The following is a 20,702-nucleotide window of genomic DNA, read 5'->3' on the forward strand; positions in this document are numbered from 1 at the left end:
TATGTGCTCTTACAAGAATCTGTGGTAACAACCCTGAATAAAAGCATCTACAGAAGTAGCACCATCGCAGTGTGATATGTTAACTGGTGAACATTGTTACTTACTTTGGCCACACAATTTTCAGTCTTCATAGCAGTGCTTGTCAGACATACTGTCTCTTGGTTTATGCAGAGCCTGGCACAGCTATTGTAAGTCTGTAGAAACAATTTAAGAAAGAAAAATCATGTTTGTTTTGGTTTTAGGTACTGAAATACTGGCATACATAGCTGTCACACTCTCTTCTATTTCTCTAAATCAACATACAATTCTATATATAAATTTGTGGTTGCTGAGGGACCCAGAAGTGAAGAGGAGGCCAGGACGGAGCCCATAAAAGCCAATGGTGTGCCCATGAGCAAGCAAGCAGTGAATTCACAGTATGAATGGGAGATAAAGGATTGGATATACAACATCTTTTAAAATGAAAACTTTAACCAGATGTGGTATAATCCCAGCACTATAGAGAGCAATGTGGGAAGACAGTAAGTCTGAAGCTAGCCTGGGCAGCACAGTGATACTGTGTCAGAAAATAAAATAACAAAGTAAATGTAAAACTTAAGAACCCATAGTCTGTTTAAAACAGCAATTAATTATCAGCCAGACATAGTGGCACACACCTGTAAACTAATCACTGAGGAAGACTGTGAACTGGAAGCCAGACCAGGCTATACAACCAGTTCCAAACCAGCCCGGATCAAAGAGCTGGATAACAGAAAAACAATAAAAGAAAGTAGGTCTGAAGTATACTTGGGAGCCTGATTAGAAGAAAATTAAAAACAGAACTCTAGGAAATGGATACAAATACTGATTACAGTACAGTCTTCCTTCACGGAGAAAAATGCTTTATCCCCTTGCCCTTCTGACAGGGTTTCTATGTGTAGTCCTGGCTGTCCAGGAACTCAAGAGATCCACCTGCCCCTGCCTCCTGATGCTGGGACTGAAGGCATGCACTGCCCATGCATGGCTAAAATGAGTTTCCCTCCATCCATCCATCCATCCATCCATCCATCCATCCATCCATCCATCCATCCATCCATCCATCCGTGTATTTATTTATTTGTTTGTTTGCTTGCTCATTTGTTTTTTTCGAGATTTTGTTTGTTTGCTTGCTTATTTATTCATTCGTTTATTCATTCATTCATTTATTTATTTTGAGACAGGGCTTTGCTGTCCTGGAACCCCCCAGACCAGGCTGGCCTCGAACTCACAGAGATCCGCCTGCCTCTGCCTCCTGAGTGCTGGGACTAAAGGCATGCACCACCACCACCCAGCTGCAGTAAGTGCTCTTAACCTCCAAGGCCTTTCCATACCCCAGTTTTCCCCCTTTTGAGACAGAACCTTACAATATAGTCCTGGCTGCGCTTTAACTTTTGGCAATCCCTCCTGCCTCAGCCCCTGGGTGTGCTTTCAATCTTGAGTTGTTGTGGGTAGTGCAGAATCTATACCATAGGTCATTGTGTGTGTCATCAGAATCACCTGGGGAGGGGAGACGCTTGCTGAAGCACAATTTCTAAGCAGACGCTGACACTGCTGGCCTGGGAATGGTCTTTGAGAACCAACATAAATTTCTGTGTTGGAATTAAGATGACGACAGTTAAGCAACAATCACTTAACATTAATTTTAAAAACTCTGTCTTACGAATTAAGACAGGTTTCAGATTTACAGAAGTTACAAAGTTTTTTTTTTTTTTTTGCACTTTCTTAACTTAGAGAACATTTATCAAAACTTAAGAAGCTCAGGGCTGCAGATGTAACTCAGTGGTAGACTACACACTTCCTAACATTAAGTGCTAAGTTCACTCTCCAGCACCACAGCACAACACCCTGGGAAGTGAACTTGGAGCCAGGCATGGTGGCACACACCTACAAACCCAGCACTTCAGCAGCGGATGGATACGAGAGGCCAACCCAGCTACACGGGTGTTTGGGAGAGAAATCTTTTTAAAAGATTAAGAGTGTGTGTGTGCGTGTGCGTGCTCATCTGTCTGTCTGTCTCCTCTCTGCCTCAGAGGTCAGAGGGGGTGTGTATGACTCCTTTGGAGCAGTGCATCTCAACCTGTGGGTTACAACGCCTTTGGGGTTGAACGGCCCTTTCTCAGGGGTTGCCAAATCCATAGGAAAACACAGATATTTACATTACTATTTGTAACAGTAGTGATAGTACAGTTATGAAGTAACAATGAAAATAGTTTTATGGTTGGGGGTCACCATGACATGAAGAACCGTATTAAAGTGTTGCAGCATTAAGAATGTTGAAAACCACTACCTTGGAGCCACAGGCATTTGTGAGCCGCCTGATGTGGAAGTTGGGATCCCAACTTGGATCCTCTGCTAGAGCAGTGAGTGCTCTTAGCCATTTGAGCCACTTCTCAAGATAAGCTCTTCAATTAAAAAGGGGTGTGTGAATTTGATACTATATGAAGTGCAGGCCTTACTCAGGTCAGTTTCCTCCTGCCAGGAGCTTTATTTGTGCCTGTTTGTCATACCCCTTCAGTCTTCTGAAACCTGGCACACATTCTTACTTTCTCTTGTCTTTCATGACTGACACTTCTAAATCAGTTAATCAATAGGATCTCCCTCAACTCACGACCAGAACTAGGCCATTATTTGAAGGATACGAGTAAGATGACAGGTCCTTCCCTCTCAGGGCATCAAATCAAGGTATGTCAACAGTTCTGGTGATATCTGTCTTGATCATAGGGCCCTACCATGAATGTGTAATTTCCCCTTTGGGAATTATTAAATACATCAGAGAAAATATTGCAGGTATGCAAATAGTTTCTACTTTAAATTATGCCTTCTAATTCTAGTATCCTTTGAAGTATCTTGTCTAGTAATTTTCTAATGGTGAATCTTAAATTTCTTTTTCCTTCTACATTTTTATAAATTGGAATCCTCCTATAGTGAAGAGTTGTGGTGTCTTCTCACATTTATTTATCCACTCACTTGTCTTTTATAATCATAAACAGAATCTTAAATTTGCTTTTGGCCAATTATTATTTTTCAAAATATTGGTAGAAAAAAAAACCAGTTTTTCATCTGTAGTCCTAGTTCTCCCTAACAATATTATGAAATGAATTTTTTAAACAAGTTGAAACATATTCTCGTTTTATTCATTTACCATTTAAATTAAAATTATTTCAACATATAGTAACAGTATTTTTAAAAATTTTCTTTATTTTACGCGTATGAGTGTTTTGCCTGCATGTACAATGCGTGTGTATGTGCGCCTGGTACCTGAAGAAGCCAGAACGCCACACCAGGGCCTCTGGACTAGAGTTATGGACAGCTGTAAATTTCCAAGTGAGTGCTAGGAACGGAACCTGCGTCCTCTCCAAAAGCATCAAGTGACCTTAACTCCTAAGCCATCTATCTGGTCCCATTAAAATTATTCTTATAAAATATTTTAAAAAGTACACATGGATAATAAACTTTTACTGAATAAACTAATAAAACTTTAAGGAAGAGAAGCTGATTCTTTCAGGATGGTTGGTGGTCCATGCCTGTAATCCCAGGGTTTAGGAGTTAGCTACATGAACCATGTAAAAAGCGGGAGGCTAGGGGGTAGAGGATCACAACAAAAGAACTCTGATCCCAATAATGGCAGAAATGTTACAATGAATTAACCTCCCTCTGGATGACAGCGTGACTAAAGTAAAATATTTTTGAAACTATGTGAGGCACTGAAGACTGACAAGCTGGTAGAAAAGGGAGGGGACACTGGAAAGAACTACACTGGGTGAGATGGATGTGAGTGTGTTTCCCCTGGAAGCAAGCGAGGGGAAACAGTCAGTCAGTGCAAGGTGGAGATGAGGACAGAGTTAGGAAGCCACAGCCTGCACGGAGTTCAGGACTGTCACAGTGGCTGGCAATTGAGAACAGAAATCCCACAGTGGAGAGAACCATAGGGGAAAGAAGAGGTCTTAGAAAATACATTTAAATTCTCCTCAAATCCATGTTTAAGCCCCAACTGACACACATTAGGGGCGACTGAGAATTTCAATGGAAAGAGCAGCTGGAAGGCTGAAGGAGCTGAGCCACCACTCCAGCTTGTGCCCACGAGAACAGGTAAGAATTCAGATCTGATTCCCACGTCATTAATGGGATACAGAACGGATCTCGGGCTTCCTCAAGACACTGAAAAAGACCAGAAGTTGAGATGATAAAATGATCTAGGTCTAAGGGATCTGATTTAGATGTATGGGTAAAACAAGCACACCTGTCATTTTCAGATGTCAGGCCAAGGCTCCACAGGTCACACTGAGCTGTTAATATTTATTGCTTGCTTTTAAAGACAGGGTTTCTCTGTGTAGCTTTGGAGCCTGTCCTGGAACCAGCTCTGTAGACCAGGTCAACCTTAAACTCAGAGATCCACTTGCCCCTGCCTCCTGAGTGCTGGGATTAAAGGCGTGAGCCACCACTGGCCGGTGAGCTGCTGGTATTTTAATCAGAGGCAGATTCAGAGTTTCTACAATGAATCATTTACACTATCCACTATATAACATAAAAATCACCACGCTTGAAGAGCAGTCAAGAAGAAAGAATATAAAAAATGACCTACTTGAAGAGCACCTAAAGAGGTTTTTAATCTGTTCAATGAAATGATTAAATGAGAGATAATGATCACAACGAGTAAGAAGATGGGGAAACTTTCACCAGAGAAAGGAAAACCTAGAGAGACAGTATGGTGGTGTACACCTATAATTCAAGACTGTAATTCCAGCTCCAAGGGATCTGGTACCCTTTTGCCTGCACATTAAACTATGGGCATGCATACCTGTGGACAAAGACACAGACACATACTCACACAGACACTATTTTTTTAAAAAGGAAATACAAGACAAATCTGGAAATACAGCGATGGACATAAGTCAAAGTTACAGCAGAAGAGGCTCTCGGCCAATCTGGAAAAACTGCATACTAAAATAAAAAGATATCTGAGGAGGTTGAGGCAGGAGGATTGTTGAGAGTTGGAGCCACCATGGACTGACTATACAGTGTGTTGTATGTAGCATAGTCTATACAGGGAGTCTTTTTCTAAAGGAAGGAAGGAAGAAGGGAAGGAGGGAGGGAACCAAGAGAGTTGTACTGGAAGTCAGCCTGCAATAGACCGTGAGATGCTGGTTCAAAACAAATGTGGAGAGCATGAGACTGTAATTCAAAGCAAAGGCTGAAGGATCTGAGATTCTATCTTCCAAATTAAAAACCAGGGGGCTGGAGAAATGGTTCAATGGTTAAGAGCATTCAAGATGGGCTTCTCGCACCACACCACCTGGCTCACATTGCCTGTAACCCCAGCTCAATGGGATCCAATGCCCTCTTCTGGCAACTGAAGGCACCTTGCATGCACATGTACAAACCCCCAGAAACACTCACATGATTAAAAATAGAAACAAAATAAACATAAACAACTAACCAAAACCAAAGCAAGCAAAAGTCAATACTACCTGTTGGATAAATAGGGCACAAAAGATAAAAACTGCCCCAATCACATAATTCAAACTAAAAATCCAAATAGCTCTACTTATTAAAGAAACTGAAACTGCTGTAAAAATTTTCCAGAAAGGAAACTTATGACCCAAATGATTTCACTGGTACAGCAGAACCATAGATAAATGCCTTCACGACACGGAAAAGGGCAACACTTCCCAGTTCAATTTATAAGACTGACAAAATCCTGGTACCAAACTCTGCCAAAGACACTAAAAAGAATACTTCAGACCAATATCATTTATGTGCACAAAGAGAAAATTCTTAATAAAGTTAACTCAAGTAATCTATCATCTTAACAGAATAAGGGGGCAGGGCTATAGACAACATTTCAGATTTTTACAAAGTTTTTAACTAGGGGCTCAAGAGATGGCTCAGCAGCTAAAAGTCCACACACTCTGCTCTTCTAGAAGACTTGACTTCCATTTCCAGTCTCTGCGTTGGGAGCTCATTACTGCCCATAACTGCAGCTCCAAGGGACCCAAGGCCTCTGGTCTTTAAGCATCACACTCACGTGCACACACTACCACAAAGACTCGTATGCACGCACATATTTTTAAAAAATCTTTAAATTAAAAACCTGCTTATAGTTTTCCAAAAAAAGTTAGACACCTGGGAATTAAAGGCAAATTCTTTAATTCATAATGGGCATCTAGAAACATCCAACTAGCACCATGCTTAATGATGAAAGATTTAACACTATCCCCCAAAAAACGGGGAACAAGGGAAAGATTTTCTTGTCATATCAATTCAACATACTTTGGAAGCCAAAGTCACTAAAATAAAGCAAGAAAAAGAGACAAAAAGCAATTAACTTAAAAAAGAATTCATAAAAATAAAATTATGGCACATCCCTTTAATACAGCCCTCAGGAGGCAGAGGCAGGTGGATCTCTATGAGTTCAAGACCAGCTTGGTCTACAGAATGAGTTTCAGGACAGCCAGAGTTACACATGGAAAAACATGTCTTGAAAAACCAAATAAAAAATAAAGTAAAATTATGAGGGCTGGATGCATGCAAAAATAAAAACCCGTAAAAGCTTAAAAAAATTCTGGAGGGAGATGGCTTGGTGGGTAAAGGTGCTCGCCACCAAGGCTAATGGTCTGAGCTCTAGTTCAAATGGCAGAAGGAGGAATCCGACCCCAGCTGTCTTGTGACCTCCACGTGTGTACTGTATCTATCTAGCAGGTGCACATACACATATTCACACACAAAATAAATGTAGAAAAGAATTTTAAAGTTATGCAGGGGAGCTAGGTATGGCGGTTCATACGTGAAATATCAGAATTCAGTGGCTGAGGCAGGATTGTTTCAAGTTCAAGGTCAGCCTAAGCTTCAAGGTAAATGCCACGCCAGCCAGGACCCTGTCTCAAAACAAATTTATGAATGCTAAAATAATTCATTTCAAGCCGGTCGTTGGTGGCGCATGTCTTTAATCCCAGCACTCGGGAGGCAGAGGCAGGTGGATCTCTGTGAGTTTGAGGCCAGCCTGGTCTACAGAGCGAGTTCCAGGGCAGCCTCCAAAACCACAGAGAAACCGTGTCTCAAGTCCCCCCCTCCAAAAAATTCATTTCATTCAGACTTTCCTCTTCTTCACGAATGACTTTTTTGGGGGGGGTGTTTCCAGACAGGGTTTCTCTGTATAGCTTTGGAGTCTATCCTGGCACTTGTTCTGTAGACCAGGCTGGCCTCAAACTCACAGAGATTTGTCTGCCTCTGACACCTGAGTGCTGGGCTTAAAGGCGTGTGCCACCGTCTGGCCCCATGAATGACTTTTAACATGCTCGAGGAACATGGGGTAGAGTCAGAAAACTTACTCTAGCACTAAGTGTCCGGAGTAGAGAATTGCTAGGGATATAGATTTTGATTTTTGGCAACTCATCTGTAAAATGGGTACATGACCCATTTTATGCTTATGTTCCAAGCAAACAGCATAGACAAGTGACTAAAATTTGCCAGTCTTTTGACCACTCTGTAGTAAAAAGCCTCAAACAATATTTACTATTATAAGATCCCTTCCATTTTGAAATCAAACTAATGAATATAATAGCTGCAGGCAAGCTAGGCTTTGTCCCCATGCAACATTGAAAAGGTAGCTTCATTGCTGAACCAGAGGCAGAGAGTTTTGCGTTGGAGTACTTTAATACGTTTTTATATTGCATATAAAGCACATAAGCATAAACCAGTAAGATGCCTGGCTGAAAACTACCTTCTTTGTGAAAGCAGGTTGTAATTCTGAACAAGTTTTCAATTTTCACACTGCTGCTAGGGTAAAACATTTTAAAGAGTTTAATTTTTTACAATGGATTCAATGACATAGGATTATCTAACAAAGTAATGGCTAATCAATAGAAGGTTTAGTTGTCAGGTGAAACATATAACACACTAAAAGGGATTGATTGCCAGGCTTCTCCTTATTTACTAGAAGGTATATATTTAAAATGACACAAACTTGTTACCAGGCTGCATTCTTTTAACCTTGCAAAGGGCTGCTTAAGAAATCTGTTCAACAGCCCTATAGCAAAACAAGATAAAGTATAATGAAAATGCTTAGAGACTGGGGGTGTGGTGGGGAAACAGGGACCTTTAGATATATAGTAACATCAAATCATGTCCCAGGCAAGAATATGGGCTAGAAAAATTAAATTACAAAACAACTCCAGGGAAGCTGGGACTGGGCCTTCCAAATGACACCCAGACTCTGCTAAATCCCAACTGAAGGCACAAAACTCTGACTCACTGTTTCTAAACCTTCCTGATGCTGCAGCCTTTTAATACAGCTCCTTATGTTGTGGTGACCTCCAACCATAACATTATATTTGTTGCTACTCATTAACTTTAATTTTACTGTTATGAATTGTAATGTAAATATCTAGTATGTGACCCCCATGAAGGGATCAGTTGATCCCCCAAACAGGTCACAACCCACAGGTTGAGAACCACTGCTCTGTTTTCCTTCTGTATTGATCTAAGGACAGATTTTTATTTTTTATTTTTTACAATGTGCAGCTGGGCACAATAGGCTTTCAATCCCTCTTTTCTCTTTCCTTTTTTTTTTTTTTAAATGGTACAGCCAGACTAAGTACAGAAAACAAAATGAATTGGGCCCATATGGACTTTGACCAGCATATAAGCTATTTCCTTTATAATTTATTCACAGTATCTCAACTCTCTATATGAAAATATACTTTTTATGGTCATTACAACCCAGGAGTTCAATAATATGTTTTCTACTAAGTCAGTGATTATACAATTTATCAAAGAATGATTACACTGAAATAAAAATAAAACAAAGCACTAACCCCCTATACGATCTTCTTTCCTCAAAGTAATTTTAAGAAAGCTGGTTATTAAATTGCTTCTTTTTGAAGAAGGGTTTTTGTAGCTGGGCACAAATTAAACCATACTGCAGTTTTTTTTTGTTGTTGTTGTCATCACCACAACTGCCACGCTCCCCCCTCCCCCAGTTATTAGGCTCTGTAGAATTCGGCCAAAGTGGGAAGTTATATAAACAAATCACTTCATCAGATTCAGAAAGATCACTTTTGTCTTACTTAAGAGACCTACATTAATTACCTTTAAGATCTTTTACATAGACTATTTAAAATATGTACAATTTATTTATTTATTTCAAATGAGGTACTTCTTCCAAAGTATTAAATAATGTCTACAAATGCAAAAGCATTTTTATAAATAGGTAATTAAAACAGATGACTAAAATTAAGTCAAGCTGCAAAACATTACCCAGAATGCACTGTTGTTGTTGTTTTTTTTAATAAACATCTCAGGCAGATTTTTTTAAACCCAAACCAAAGCTCAAAGCACCTCAGAAAGAAGAAAGAGGAGGTAGGAAGTTCCAAAGGGTAAAACATACATACAATGAAATAATGCTGAAGCATAAAGTATTTACAAGATAGTCCCTTAAGCATAGTTTATCATGTTGCAATTACACCTTGCCTACTGCCAAGCCAAAGTGCTTCCTATTGCCACTAGAGGGAGAAGTGTCTTAACACAAAGCAACAGCAGAGAGGGAATGGGTTTTCTTGAGCAATTATGAGAACAAAGCTCCCTTGGCTGTGTAGACCTTCTAATTACTCAATACAATTAAAATGACTAACCTAAAACAAATAGAAGGAAAAACTGCCTGCCTGATAGCAGGGACTTCATTAAGCCTCCCCCCATTAATTAAATCAGAAAGAAGAGAATGCCATCATACTTGAACACTGAATCTGGTAAAGGAAGTGGATTCTGTGAGGTTTCATTCCTTTCTTTAAGGAGAAGTGATTCTTGAAAAAGCAAAATCATTGCACTTTCCCCACCTGGATGCTGCCTGACAACAAACTGCCCTCCAAAGAACAGACACCGTGTGTCTTCTCAGCTCACTGGCTCATACATGACTTGCTGTTTTGTTAACCCACACTCTGACGTCATTTTCTATGTCTGGGATGGGCATCTTCTTCATAAGTGCCCAACTGTAGAAAGGAGCCAAGCCCGCCCATGACTCTGTTAGCTCTTATTAATGTTACATTCCCCCATGGTGAGGTTTAGAACAATGCAGAGATTTTTATCAGGGGAGAAGAAAATCTCAGGCAAGGGAAACAGTTACTTATTTCTTCCAAAAGACCTGTGTGGTTTCTTTTGTAAGGCCCAGTCTTAACAGAAGATGACAACAGATTCATTTTTCTTTGGCTGACAATTGTGACATTTTTTTTTCCAGCAACATGCAAGGTGTTGAAAACCTGGCAGCTGTTACCTCCTGGGATGAAGATACTTTTTTATCCTCACTTGACAGTTTAACTCAGTGGGTCAGCACCTTTAAAGACTGCAAAGTATCCTTGAAGAGGATGGAAACTTGAATTACTGCTCCCTCCCTAATCAATGTAAACCCTCACTGCAGGTGAAGTCTCCATCTATAGAGGTGCACAGGGGAGGAAAATGTAATGCCCTGAGCCAGATGGTTTTTATCTTGTTTTTAAAGAATAAAGGAACAAGCTAACAAGGGAGACAGCTACTTTGTTAGCTTCTTGGCCTCTCTCATGGCTTTGCATCCCCAGGGTTCCAGCTACACAAGAGAAAGAATACAGGAAAATGTAAACACTTAAAGAAATATAACTAGAGGGCTGGCATCATGCTGCTTTCAAAGAGTTGAGAGAGCTCCACTCAATGCTTTATTTATCACTGCCCACCTTCTCAGGATGGTGAGTGAACACACACACAAAGGGGGGAGGACGGAGAAGAATTAGGCAGCAGCCACAATTTACTCAATTACAGAGAAAGGGAGAGCTGACAGATCCTATTAGCTCCGATGTGAGCAAAGAAGAGCTGCATGCTGTAACGCTGCATTTTCAAAAAGTAAAGCGCACTTTCACATATCTTCTGCGGCCTTCCCACTCCTCAGTCACACACGGGATAAAAACTATAAAATACTATGGTTTCCACAGCCACACAGTTTAGGAGTAAAAAGCAGAAAGAAAATTGTATCTATGTCATACTTTTTAAAACTTCATACTTAATTCCAAATGATGACAAAAGGAATTGAATCTCTCAACTTTCTCCTTCACTATTTCTGGTAATTTCTCTGTCAAGTTTTGGAAGTGCTATTATGGCAGTCTTACAAGCCACAAGGTAGTCTTTCCTTTTGTGCTTTAAGAGTGGGCTTGTAGTACAATATTGCTATTACTTCTGTTTTAAATTTTTAAAAAATTCACCAGTGAAACCATATGAACATTTTGATAGCTAAAATATTATATTTAATAGACAAAACTTTCTTTTACCTTGTGTTAATTTTGTAAGTTGTATTTTCAAAGAATCTTTCCATTTAATCTAGTCAATTTTTGGCATTAAGTGATTTATAATATTCTATTTTTCTTTTAATGTCTTTCAGAATTACAGTGATAACCCTTCTTTTAGCTACTCCAACATTAAAAAAGCTTTCCAAACTAATGTAGTAGCCATGCCCCATCAACAATGGCAAGCCTTTGCCTAAGAATAATCTACATAAACTATAAGGCTTAGCTATAACAATATTAGGTTGTTAGAGTACAAGCGAATTTTTTATATTTAAGGGTAATAGATTCTTGAAATTTTATTAGAAATATGTGCAAATGAAATTCAACTTAAGAGACTGGCCCAATGAAGCTACACTCACTTTAGGCTGGCCTTGACATCTTTTTATCTATAGATCATGACAATAGACAAACAAAATAACAAATGGCATTTCCTTATTGTCAAATGCAACAGAGAAAAAGAGGAGTTTAAACAGCTTGTGTATTATGTACTAGCTTAAAAAAAAAAACCAGCAGAGGGGTAATCAAGTTCAGGGCAGTCCTGGACAGCTGCCCTGTGACCCGCTTCTACTGACCCCCGCTATTCATCACTCTTCTCAAGACTGAGAGGGCAAGCTCCTAGGGAGTGACCACCACAATAGACAGACACAAGCCAACAGTAATCTGGTTCGAGCAAAAAACCAGATGGCACTGCAATAAATTTACAAATCTGCATTCATGGGGCTGTTAAAACACCCAGCAGCTAAAAGGCTCTGAGGGCCCCAGGAGGATCTCCTACTTCTCTAATTCTAAAGGCCATTTCTCTTTCCAAGAACACGGAGTTCATGCTCTTCACAAAGAGAATGGAGATAAAACCCTTTACAAAGAAGGGAGGGGGGAAAGCCTCATGACCTAATTAATCTCCAGAGCTTGGATCTCAACCCTGAATGACAGATATTAGAAAAATCATTCTGAAGAAATGGGGGGACGAGTAAATTAAAGCAGAGAGGGTGAAGAGAACCTGATAAAACAGCAACGAGAAAAAAAAACATTAAATCTCTTTCAAATACTGCACACAACAGCTCTTGCAAGAAGAAAATGATTCAATAATGTATGCATTTATTTTTAAAATGAATCAGATTAGTCCCATGTGTGACCTGCTGGTCCATCTGTATGTGCTGGACTTAATAGGCACGATTCTCTCTCTTGCTTCAGTTTGAAGTATGAGAGAGATAAATTTAGTTTAATTTTCAACAGATCAGCCTATCCATTTTCCAAATGGACCATCTGGATCAGCCTATTAAAATTAATTTATAACTTTGCAGAGTGAAAATTCGTTTGTTAGCTTAAATAAAGTTGCCAAAACTTTCTGACGTGTCATTGTTTTTTTGACAGTTGCTTCTGTAGAGTGGACAGAGAGTTTCCATCTCTAAGTTTACCTTACTCAACATTTAGCATACAGATCTGGTGTCTATCTCCAAATAACTAAACTAACCGCTTCAACATCAATTTGTTTGTTTTGGAAGCAAATATTGACTCAATTCTATCTAAAATCAATTATTTTCATAAAAAAATTGGAAAAGAGCCTATCCAAAAAAGTGTTAACATATAATAAATGAAAAATGATTGTGGCATGTTTTCAAGTACTTTCCCTTTATGTTAAAGCTACGAAAACTGGGCTTGGGAGGCAGAAGTGGAAATTTTTTGGAAACAGTCTGAGTTCCAAATCAATGAGCAGCTCTGGTCAAGTCTAAGTCCTTCAAGCCTCCATCAGCTTCATCAGGAAACTGGAAATCACACATCTACCAATTCAGCAGAGTCAACACAGGATTAAATGAAATACACATGCTCATTGTGGGTATCCCTCAAAAACTACATCACTGCCCTCCTATGTACTGGAACAAGGCCATAAACACAACAAATTAAAATTATTTGCATTGCTGCTGGCATTCATTTTATATAATTTTATATTAAAAATAATTGTGACATTTATTTTCTAGCTATCATTTAATAAACAAACAATTTAATTATTTGTCTAGTTCTAGTAAATAATGAAGGTATTATAGGTTACAATATTGAGGGCATTTTTTTTAAAGTCACTATTTTGGATATCTTAATTAAAAATAAAGTAAAACACATTATCTCTGGGAAGCAGGGCACAGAAACCCGAGGAAAGAAAGGGGTTTAGAGTTTTCTCTTTCTCCCCTGTGTGTGTACCATGTAAGCATGTGTGTGTGTGCAAAGGTCCTCAGTCACTCTGCACCTTAGTCATGGAGAACCTCTCCTGGGATCCTGTCTCTGCCTTCACAGTGCTGGATTACAGGTGGTCTGCCACACTCATGGGTTCTGGGGATCTGAACTCTGGTCCTCTTGCTTCCATGGCAAGCATTTCAAACACAGTTCCACAAAAAAATGTTTTAAAAGTAATCATCATTAGTGGACTTCAATTTTAGAAAAACTTAATAAATTAAACAAATTCAAACTAAAAGAAACCATCTTTGTTACAGATCTGTTATTATTAGTATTATTGTTGTTGTTGTTATTATTACTATTATGTAAATGTATGATGAACCTTGGTGAGGCATGAGGTACAGGCTTATAATCCCAGCACTCAGGATACTGAGGCGTGAGAACTATTATATCAAGCCTTCTAGCCTAGGCTATTTAATGAGCTATTTATTTTAAAATTAAAATGTACAAATACTCTTTACTGGGAAATATAAATTAGTGTTAACTATTCCATGTACATTCTACAAAGCGCTTAAGGTCATCTTGCCTAAACAAGACTTTTTTACTTTAATTTAAATATCATACACATACACATACACACACACACACACACACACACACACACACACACACACACACACACACACTGTCTTGTACTTCTGCATCCAGGATATTTTTTAATGATTGAGAAATAATACTACCTGATTTAAACTGATGGCTATGGCGAGACTAACTCCAGGATACAGGCTCTTGATTTAAACTCCAGTGTTTAAAGAACAACAGTCAAAGGCTTCCTGTCTTTTGCTTTGTTGTTGAAAGCTTTTATTTTAAGTAAGACTGAATTTCATACCTGTCTAAGTGAATTCTTCTCTGGTATTATCTTCCTAGGGGGTTCGCCATTATTACAGTCTTCTCTCTCTGAGGAATTCTGTGAAAGAAAGTAAGCTTTAATTCAGTTCTCATTATCTTCAATCTTATTCTGTGGGAGTAAACTGAATTACATTTCTAATCCTGCAAGCTAGAACACCATGTATATTTATGCATTTGAAGATTTATATACATACAGACATACACACATGTAAAGGAAACCATATGCCCATGTATATAAATAAATTCATGTTGGGATCTGGGTGGAAGGAATTCTGTCTGTTTGAACGCTACCCAGGAGGATCACATTGACATGAAGTCTAGTTTATCATACTTTGATACTGGACTGATAAGAAAGTCCTAGGTCACATTTGGCTGATGACAATTTCAACTGTGATTATTACTTTCTCTTTAAGTAATCAGTCTTCAACTACTATGAATGTCTGTTTCATACTGATCTCCAAGTCTGGACTCTTAGAAGGATCAATCTCTTGTTCTCATCTCACATTTGATTTTCTTTTTTATACAAGAGAAGCACAATTCCTATTAACACAAGTAACAATCTAGGATTTAAGATTAGGGTCTATTTTTTTGTCACTATCACTTCAAACAGGAGCTACAAAATCCTAAAATATCAACGAGATTTTTATATACTAAGGAGGAATAATTAAATTAAAAACAGATTCAAAGGTGCTCAAAACCAGCTGAGCATGGCAGCCTATGCCTTTAATCACAACACTTGAGAGACAGACAGGAGGTTCTCTTGAGTTTCAAGTTTGAGGCCAGTCTGGTCTGCCTAATGAGACCCTCGCTAATGAACAAAACAAGGACAACTGTTAACCATTTACAAAACAAACACAGAAGATCTCAATTAATTTGTTACATTATATAAGATCATCATATTCTAACAGGTGTTACTTTAATTTTAGATTTGGGACATATTTCCTGAATCTAAATATGAATTTATCTGGAAAATTTCATGCATGTATGAAACTATTATATAACCACCACTCTGCTGTAAACCAACATATAATATATTGTTTTGGGAGGAAAGAAAGGAATGAAAATTGGCCTAAGAGTTGTTGAGTTAATGACTATAAAGCACTACAAATGAGGAAACTGTTTGAGACAGGGTCTCCCTCTGCAGCCTTGGCTGGCCTAGAACTCACAATGTAGAAGGATCATGGAGATCTACATGTCTCTACCAGAGTGCTGGGCTAGGTGTTATTGTTAAGAAGAATTCTTTACAAGAAAAAGGAAGAAAAACCTGTAAGCATGGTCAGAGCTAGTTCTTTTTTGATAGATTAACCAAACACCTTTTCTGACCAACCCATTAAAAGAAAGCCAACCAAAATGAAATATCCAGCACAACAGTTATATAAAACAGAGGTAACAGTGCTAAGTGATTAGGATATAGGAGCAAGGAACTGGTTGTTGGCTAATATTGAAGGAGAAATGCGGAGTGCCTGTGAATTAGAGATGAATTATCACTTTCAACATGAGAGTAACAATGAGTGATGAAACTGTCACATGAGCCTAATAGGTCACCTTGGTGGTCCTCAGGAACCCCTCCACTAACACTCACAAGAGCTCAATTACTTACTGTCTGCACCCCAAGTGAGAAGGAATCCCAGCAAGAAAAGGACTAACTGCTCTAGTCAACAAACTAAGTTACAATCAATAAACTCAAGAGTAACTAGTTGACACAGGGAAGGCACATCAAGGAGCTACCAAACTAGCAGGTGAACCTTTTAAAAATAGTAGGATTGTTACATAATTTCAAATGTATCTCCTTAAGATACTTGTCTACAGTGGAGAAATCTGGCAAAAAAAACCCACTAATAATACAATTCTTGGTACATAGAGAGAGATGGATTTGCAGAAGCTCTTCCAGAGGATCAGGGTTCAATTCCCAGCACCCACATGGCAGCTCACAATTGTCTGTAGCTTCAGTTCCAGGTGATCTGATGCCCTCTACCTACCTCCACAGGCACTAGGCACCCACATAGAACACAGACATACATTCTGGCTAAACACCCACACATATACAAATGAAAAAGTCAAGATAAATGAACACATTTAGGATGAATAGCCTTGAAGTTTCCTTGTCCCAAACAGGAAAACATCTGTCCTGGGTTGGGGAGATAGCTGGCTAAATGGGTAAAAGCGCTTGCTGTGCAAGCAAGAAGATATGAGTTTGGATCCCCAAAATTCATATAAAGCTGGGCACTTTGAACATCTGTAATCTCAGCACTCCTTCAAGACAGGAAACAGACAGCTTATGGGCTAGCTAGCCTGCCAAACACAGTAGTGAACAAGGACCCCTCTCAAACAAGGTAGAAGGTAGGTGAGGACCGACACCCCAGGTTGTCTTCTGACCACCATGTAAGTGCTGTAACACACAAGTGCACATGGATGCACCTCCTCCCACCTATCTACTCACTAAGAGAACATCATGGTAACCCAAAATGAGTAGTAAGACTACTATTCTGAATTCAGTAACAACAAAAGCCAAGGCCACAAAATATAAAGAAGTAACTGTTTCTGATTAAAAGACAACTAAAGAGACATGAATGTTATTTTTAATATGTGATCTGAGATTTTTTTCTCCATAAAGGCCAATATTGAACAACTGGGAAAAGAATCTGAGTAACGCCTTTTATATGTGCTAATATTAAATTCTAAAATGTTTTCCAACTTTACATTTCACATTCATTCTTTTTGGATTTTTGGGAAAAAAGTATATAACTGTGTACCTGTAACACAGCCAAGTTCTGAAACAATTTTACCACACCCCCAAAATTTTATGGTCAACCTTCTCCCCACTGAAAACCATTTATTTATTTACTTTTTTAGCTCAAAAGTTTTGTCCTTTCCAGAACATCACATAATGGGCCATATAACAATCATTTGAGTCCGTCCTTTTTTTCCCTCCTGTCTACCATAGCTTTTTGGGGGATCTACACAGGTTGTTATTATATTAGCATCTCCCTTTCTCCTTGTCTCATTTGAGTGAGATACAGTCTCACACTGGAGCTCAGGTTGATTTGGAACTCATTATATAGCCAATGCTTCAAACTCACAGCAACCCTTGGCTTCCCATGGAACTCATTATATAGCCAATGCTTCAAACTCACAGCAACCCTTGGCTTCCCATGTGCTGGGGTAATATATATAAGCCACCATAATTTTTCTTTTTATTGAAAATACTGTTATACTACACTATTCTATATTATATCATATTGATATGTCCATTTCTTTATTCATTCAGTTACTGTATTTGATCTTATATTATGTATTAAGTCTTTAAAATTGTTCAGAAAAAGTTAAATATGAGTGTGCATGTACAGAGATAAAAATGTGGCAGCATTAGAATTTGGTATACATGTATAAATAATATAAAGGGGTTATTTGTACTATGCTTTCAACTTTTCTGTACATCTGAAGATCATGCCTAAAATTTAAACAACAGGCTGTCATTACTTAGTATAACTCATTATCCCCGCACTTGGTCCCTCGTTGGTGGCACTGTTTCGGGAGTTATAAGCTCTGGGTGGAAGAGAATGGTTGGCAGCAGTGGACCCTTAGGCTCTGCATCTAGCCTAAGATCTATCTCTGCTTCTTGCCTCTCTTCACGATGACCAGCCACTACATGAGCCTGCTGCCAGAGGCTGAGCACCTCCAGCTGCCAGGCCTTCCTGGCATGATGGACTCACACTGTGAACCAAAACCAAGGCCACCTCATGTAATCTGCTTCTGCAGTTATTCTGTCAAGGTGATGAGAACACTAGCTACCACAGAGGTCAGACCCAGAAGACAGTATGTTAGGAAATGGTGGGCGAGGGGTGGGAGAGAAGTAAGTGAAAAAATTCAGGGGGGGGGAACCTCCAAAATTTAACTGAGACCTTTTTTTCTCTTTTGAGATAGGGTCTCATGCAGCCCATCTCCATAGGGACTGACTATGTAGCCAAGGATGATCTTGAATTTCTGATCCTCCAGTCTCTACTTGCCCCAATGCTGGGGTTACATGCATATACACCACCAAATCTGACTATATGACTCTAGGAATCAAACCCAGGACTTTGTGTCTTGTAGGCAAGTAGTTGAGAAACTTCTAGAACTACCATACCTTCAGTACCTGAAACTAACATCCTGTCACAAAACCCTAAACAAACATGACTGCTGAAAATAACTTATTTCCAATAGTCAGAACACTTTATTGCAGTAAATAATTTGTTCAATATGTTTGTAGTCCTTGAGCAAAAAAAAAATCTGCAAATAAAAGAAATTCTACAAACAGTAGCACTATGCTAAAGCAAGTCTGAAAAAGAATCTAGAGCTAGCAAGATGGCTTCCAGATAAAGGCACTGACCACCTGATAACCTGAATTCCTTCCATCCTTAGGGCCTACATGGTGAAGAAGAGAACTGACTCTCCCAGGTTATCATCTAATCATCTGACCTTTGCACACAAGCCAAGACACACACACCCTCTCTGTTCCCTCTCTCTTTCCCATTCCCGCACACAAGTCATGAAACACACACACATACACATGAGCAGAGAGGGAGAGAAACATTAAATATTTTTATAAAAAGATGTTACATAGCTTGTAACCTTTTATGTTAGCTCAAAGGTCCACCCCCAGCTCAAGCGCTTAGAATTAAAGGGGATTCTTTTTGTGTATGTGTGTGTGTGTGTGTGTGTGTGTGTGTGTGTGTGTGTGTGTGTGTGTGTGTGTGTGTTTGAGACAGGGTCTCAGATATAGCCCAGGCTGGCCTGGAACTCCCTAGGTAACCAAGACTAGCCTTGAACTCCTTGATCGTCCTGACTCAATCCACCTTGTACTGGGATTGTATACTACCCTGCCCAGCAAGCACTTCAGTGAAAACTTCAAACTGGAAGCTCTCAGGCTGAGACATCTGCTGACAAAATACTGATGGGTGGGGATAGTGTAAGGAGATGAAATATTAATAAAGAAAATAATTTTAAAGGGTGAGATATTGTTAAAGTTTAGGCAGACCTCAAATACATTATTGGAAAATGTTTTCAGAAGTAACCCAAGATGAAAAAGTAACCACAAAAAAAGTTCAGAGATGGCACAGAAGCATACGACTTTAATCCCAGCACAGGAAGCTCAGGTAGCTCAAGGCCAGTCTGGTCTACACAGTAAGACCCTGTTCACAAAGGGGCAGACAACAGGTAGCCCTGCCTTAGGTCAGCACATCTCAGTTCAAAGTGCTCTTTCTCCACTTCGAGACCACATCCTCACTGCCCAGCTTTCCTTTTGGTCCCAGACTTAAGTTCCAATTCTTCATTATTTTCTTCATCATTTTACTCATTCCTTTTTTGTTTTCAGTTATGAGTTTCCAGGAGACAATTTTTCCCCTTTGATTCAAATTCAATACTCAAGACTATTTTTTTCAAATGTCCCTCCTCTAGCCCAGACCAACACCGCTACAGTTGTTGACAAGCTCTGACATCCTTGCTTCAGTCTGTACCTGACACAGCACACACACTACTATCAGAGTCAGAACTGCCACGCTAAAAAGGTTATTTTGCTACTCAGAAACCGTTAGTCAGGCGTGCCAGCACACACCTTTAATCTTGGAGCTTGAGAGGCAGAGGCAGAGACAGGTATCTATGAGTTCAAGGCCAATTTGTTTGTACAGCAAGTTCTAGCACAGCCAAAGCTATATAGTAAAGAGATCCTGTCTCAAAAAGTGAAAAGAAGCCTCTTAAAGCTCCCTGATACCTATATAATTGACCCAAACTTAAATCATTACAACACTAGTAATTTCGCCAGTTTAACTTGACAAATCATTGCACCATTTACATGGCATTATTTATCATTCATTAAAATAAGAACATACTTGTTCATCCCTATGCTTTTGTTAAAGCTAATTTCTTTTTTCTTTTTCCTCCTTACCTTCTTTCTCTTTTTTAAAACTTCTTTTCGCTCCCCCCTCCACTCTTCCTCTCCCTTCTCTCAGACAGGGCCTCACAACAATACTCCTGCCACAAGCTGAATTGCTAGTGTTACAGGTATGTGTCATCATACCAGGCTCTTTTTCTCTTTTGAGACAGCTTTATTCTAGAGCCCAGGCTGACCCTACACTCAGTATGTAGTCAAGGATGGCCTTGAAATCCCATTCCTCCTGTCTCAGCCTCCCAAATGCTGGTGCTACAAATGTGCAAAATGACACTTGGTTCACTTTTGCTAACTGTATTCCCTCAATATGTAATAGTAGCCTTCTTTCCTAATCTCTTGACCACTAAAAAAAATCTCAATTGAAAGTCTGGTGAGATAGCCCA

General features: G+C 39.2%; 1 protein-coding gene across 8 annotated transcripts in view; it reads right to left on the bottom strand.

The window, feature by feature from the left end:
* The window catches only part of Btrc (beta-transducin repeat containing E3 ubiquitin protein ligase), a 178,720-nt gene that overhangs the window by 63,662 nt on the left and 94,356 nt on the right, over nucleotides 1–20,702 (bottom strand). For 6 of the 8 annotated variants that reach the window (XM_005063536.4, XM_005063534.4, XM_013115318.3 and 3 more), the window contains 2 exons: nucleotides 14,374–14,451; nucleotides 105–194 (listed from right to left, as the gene is read on the bottom strand). In XM_005063536.4, the coding sequence (XP_005063593.1) occupies nucleotides 105–194; nucleotides 14,374–14,451 (168 nt within the window). The remainder of the gene's footprint in view (nucleotides 1–104; nucleotides 195–14,373; nucleotides 14,452–20,702) is intronic. The other 2 variants (XM_040743818.1, XM_013115308.3) reach the window with 1 other exon arrangement.

Source organism: Mesocricetus auratus, unplaced genomic scaffold (genome assembly GCF_017639785.1).
Source record: "Mesocricetus auratus isolate SY011 unplaced genomic scaffold, BCM_Maur_2.0 Super-Scaffold_4256, whole genome shotgun sequence".
Taxonomy (NCBI): domain Eukaryota; kingdom Metazoa; phylum Chordata; class Mammalia; order Rodentia; family Cricetidae; genus Mesocricetus; species Mesocricetus auratus.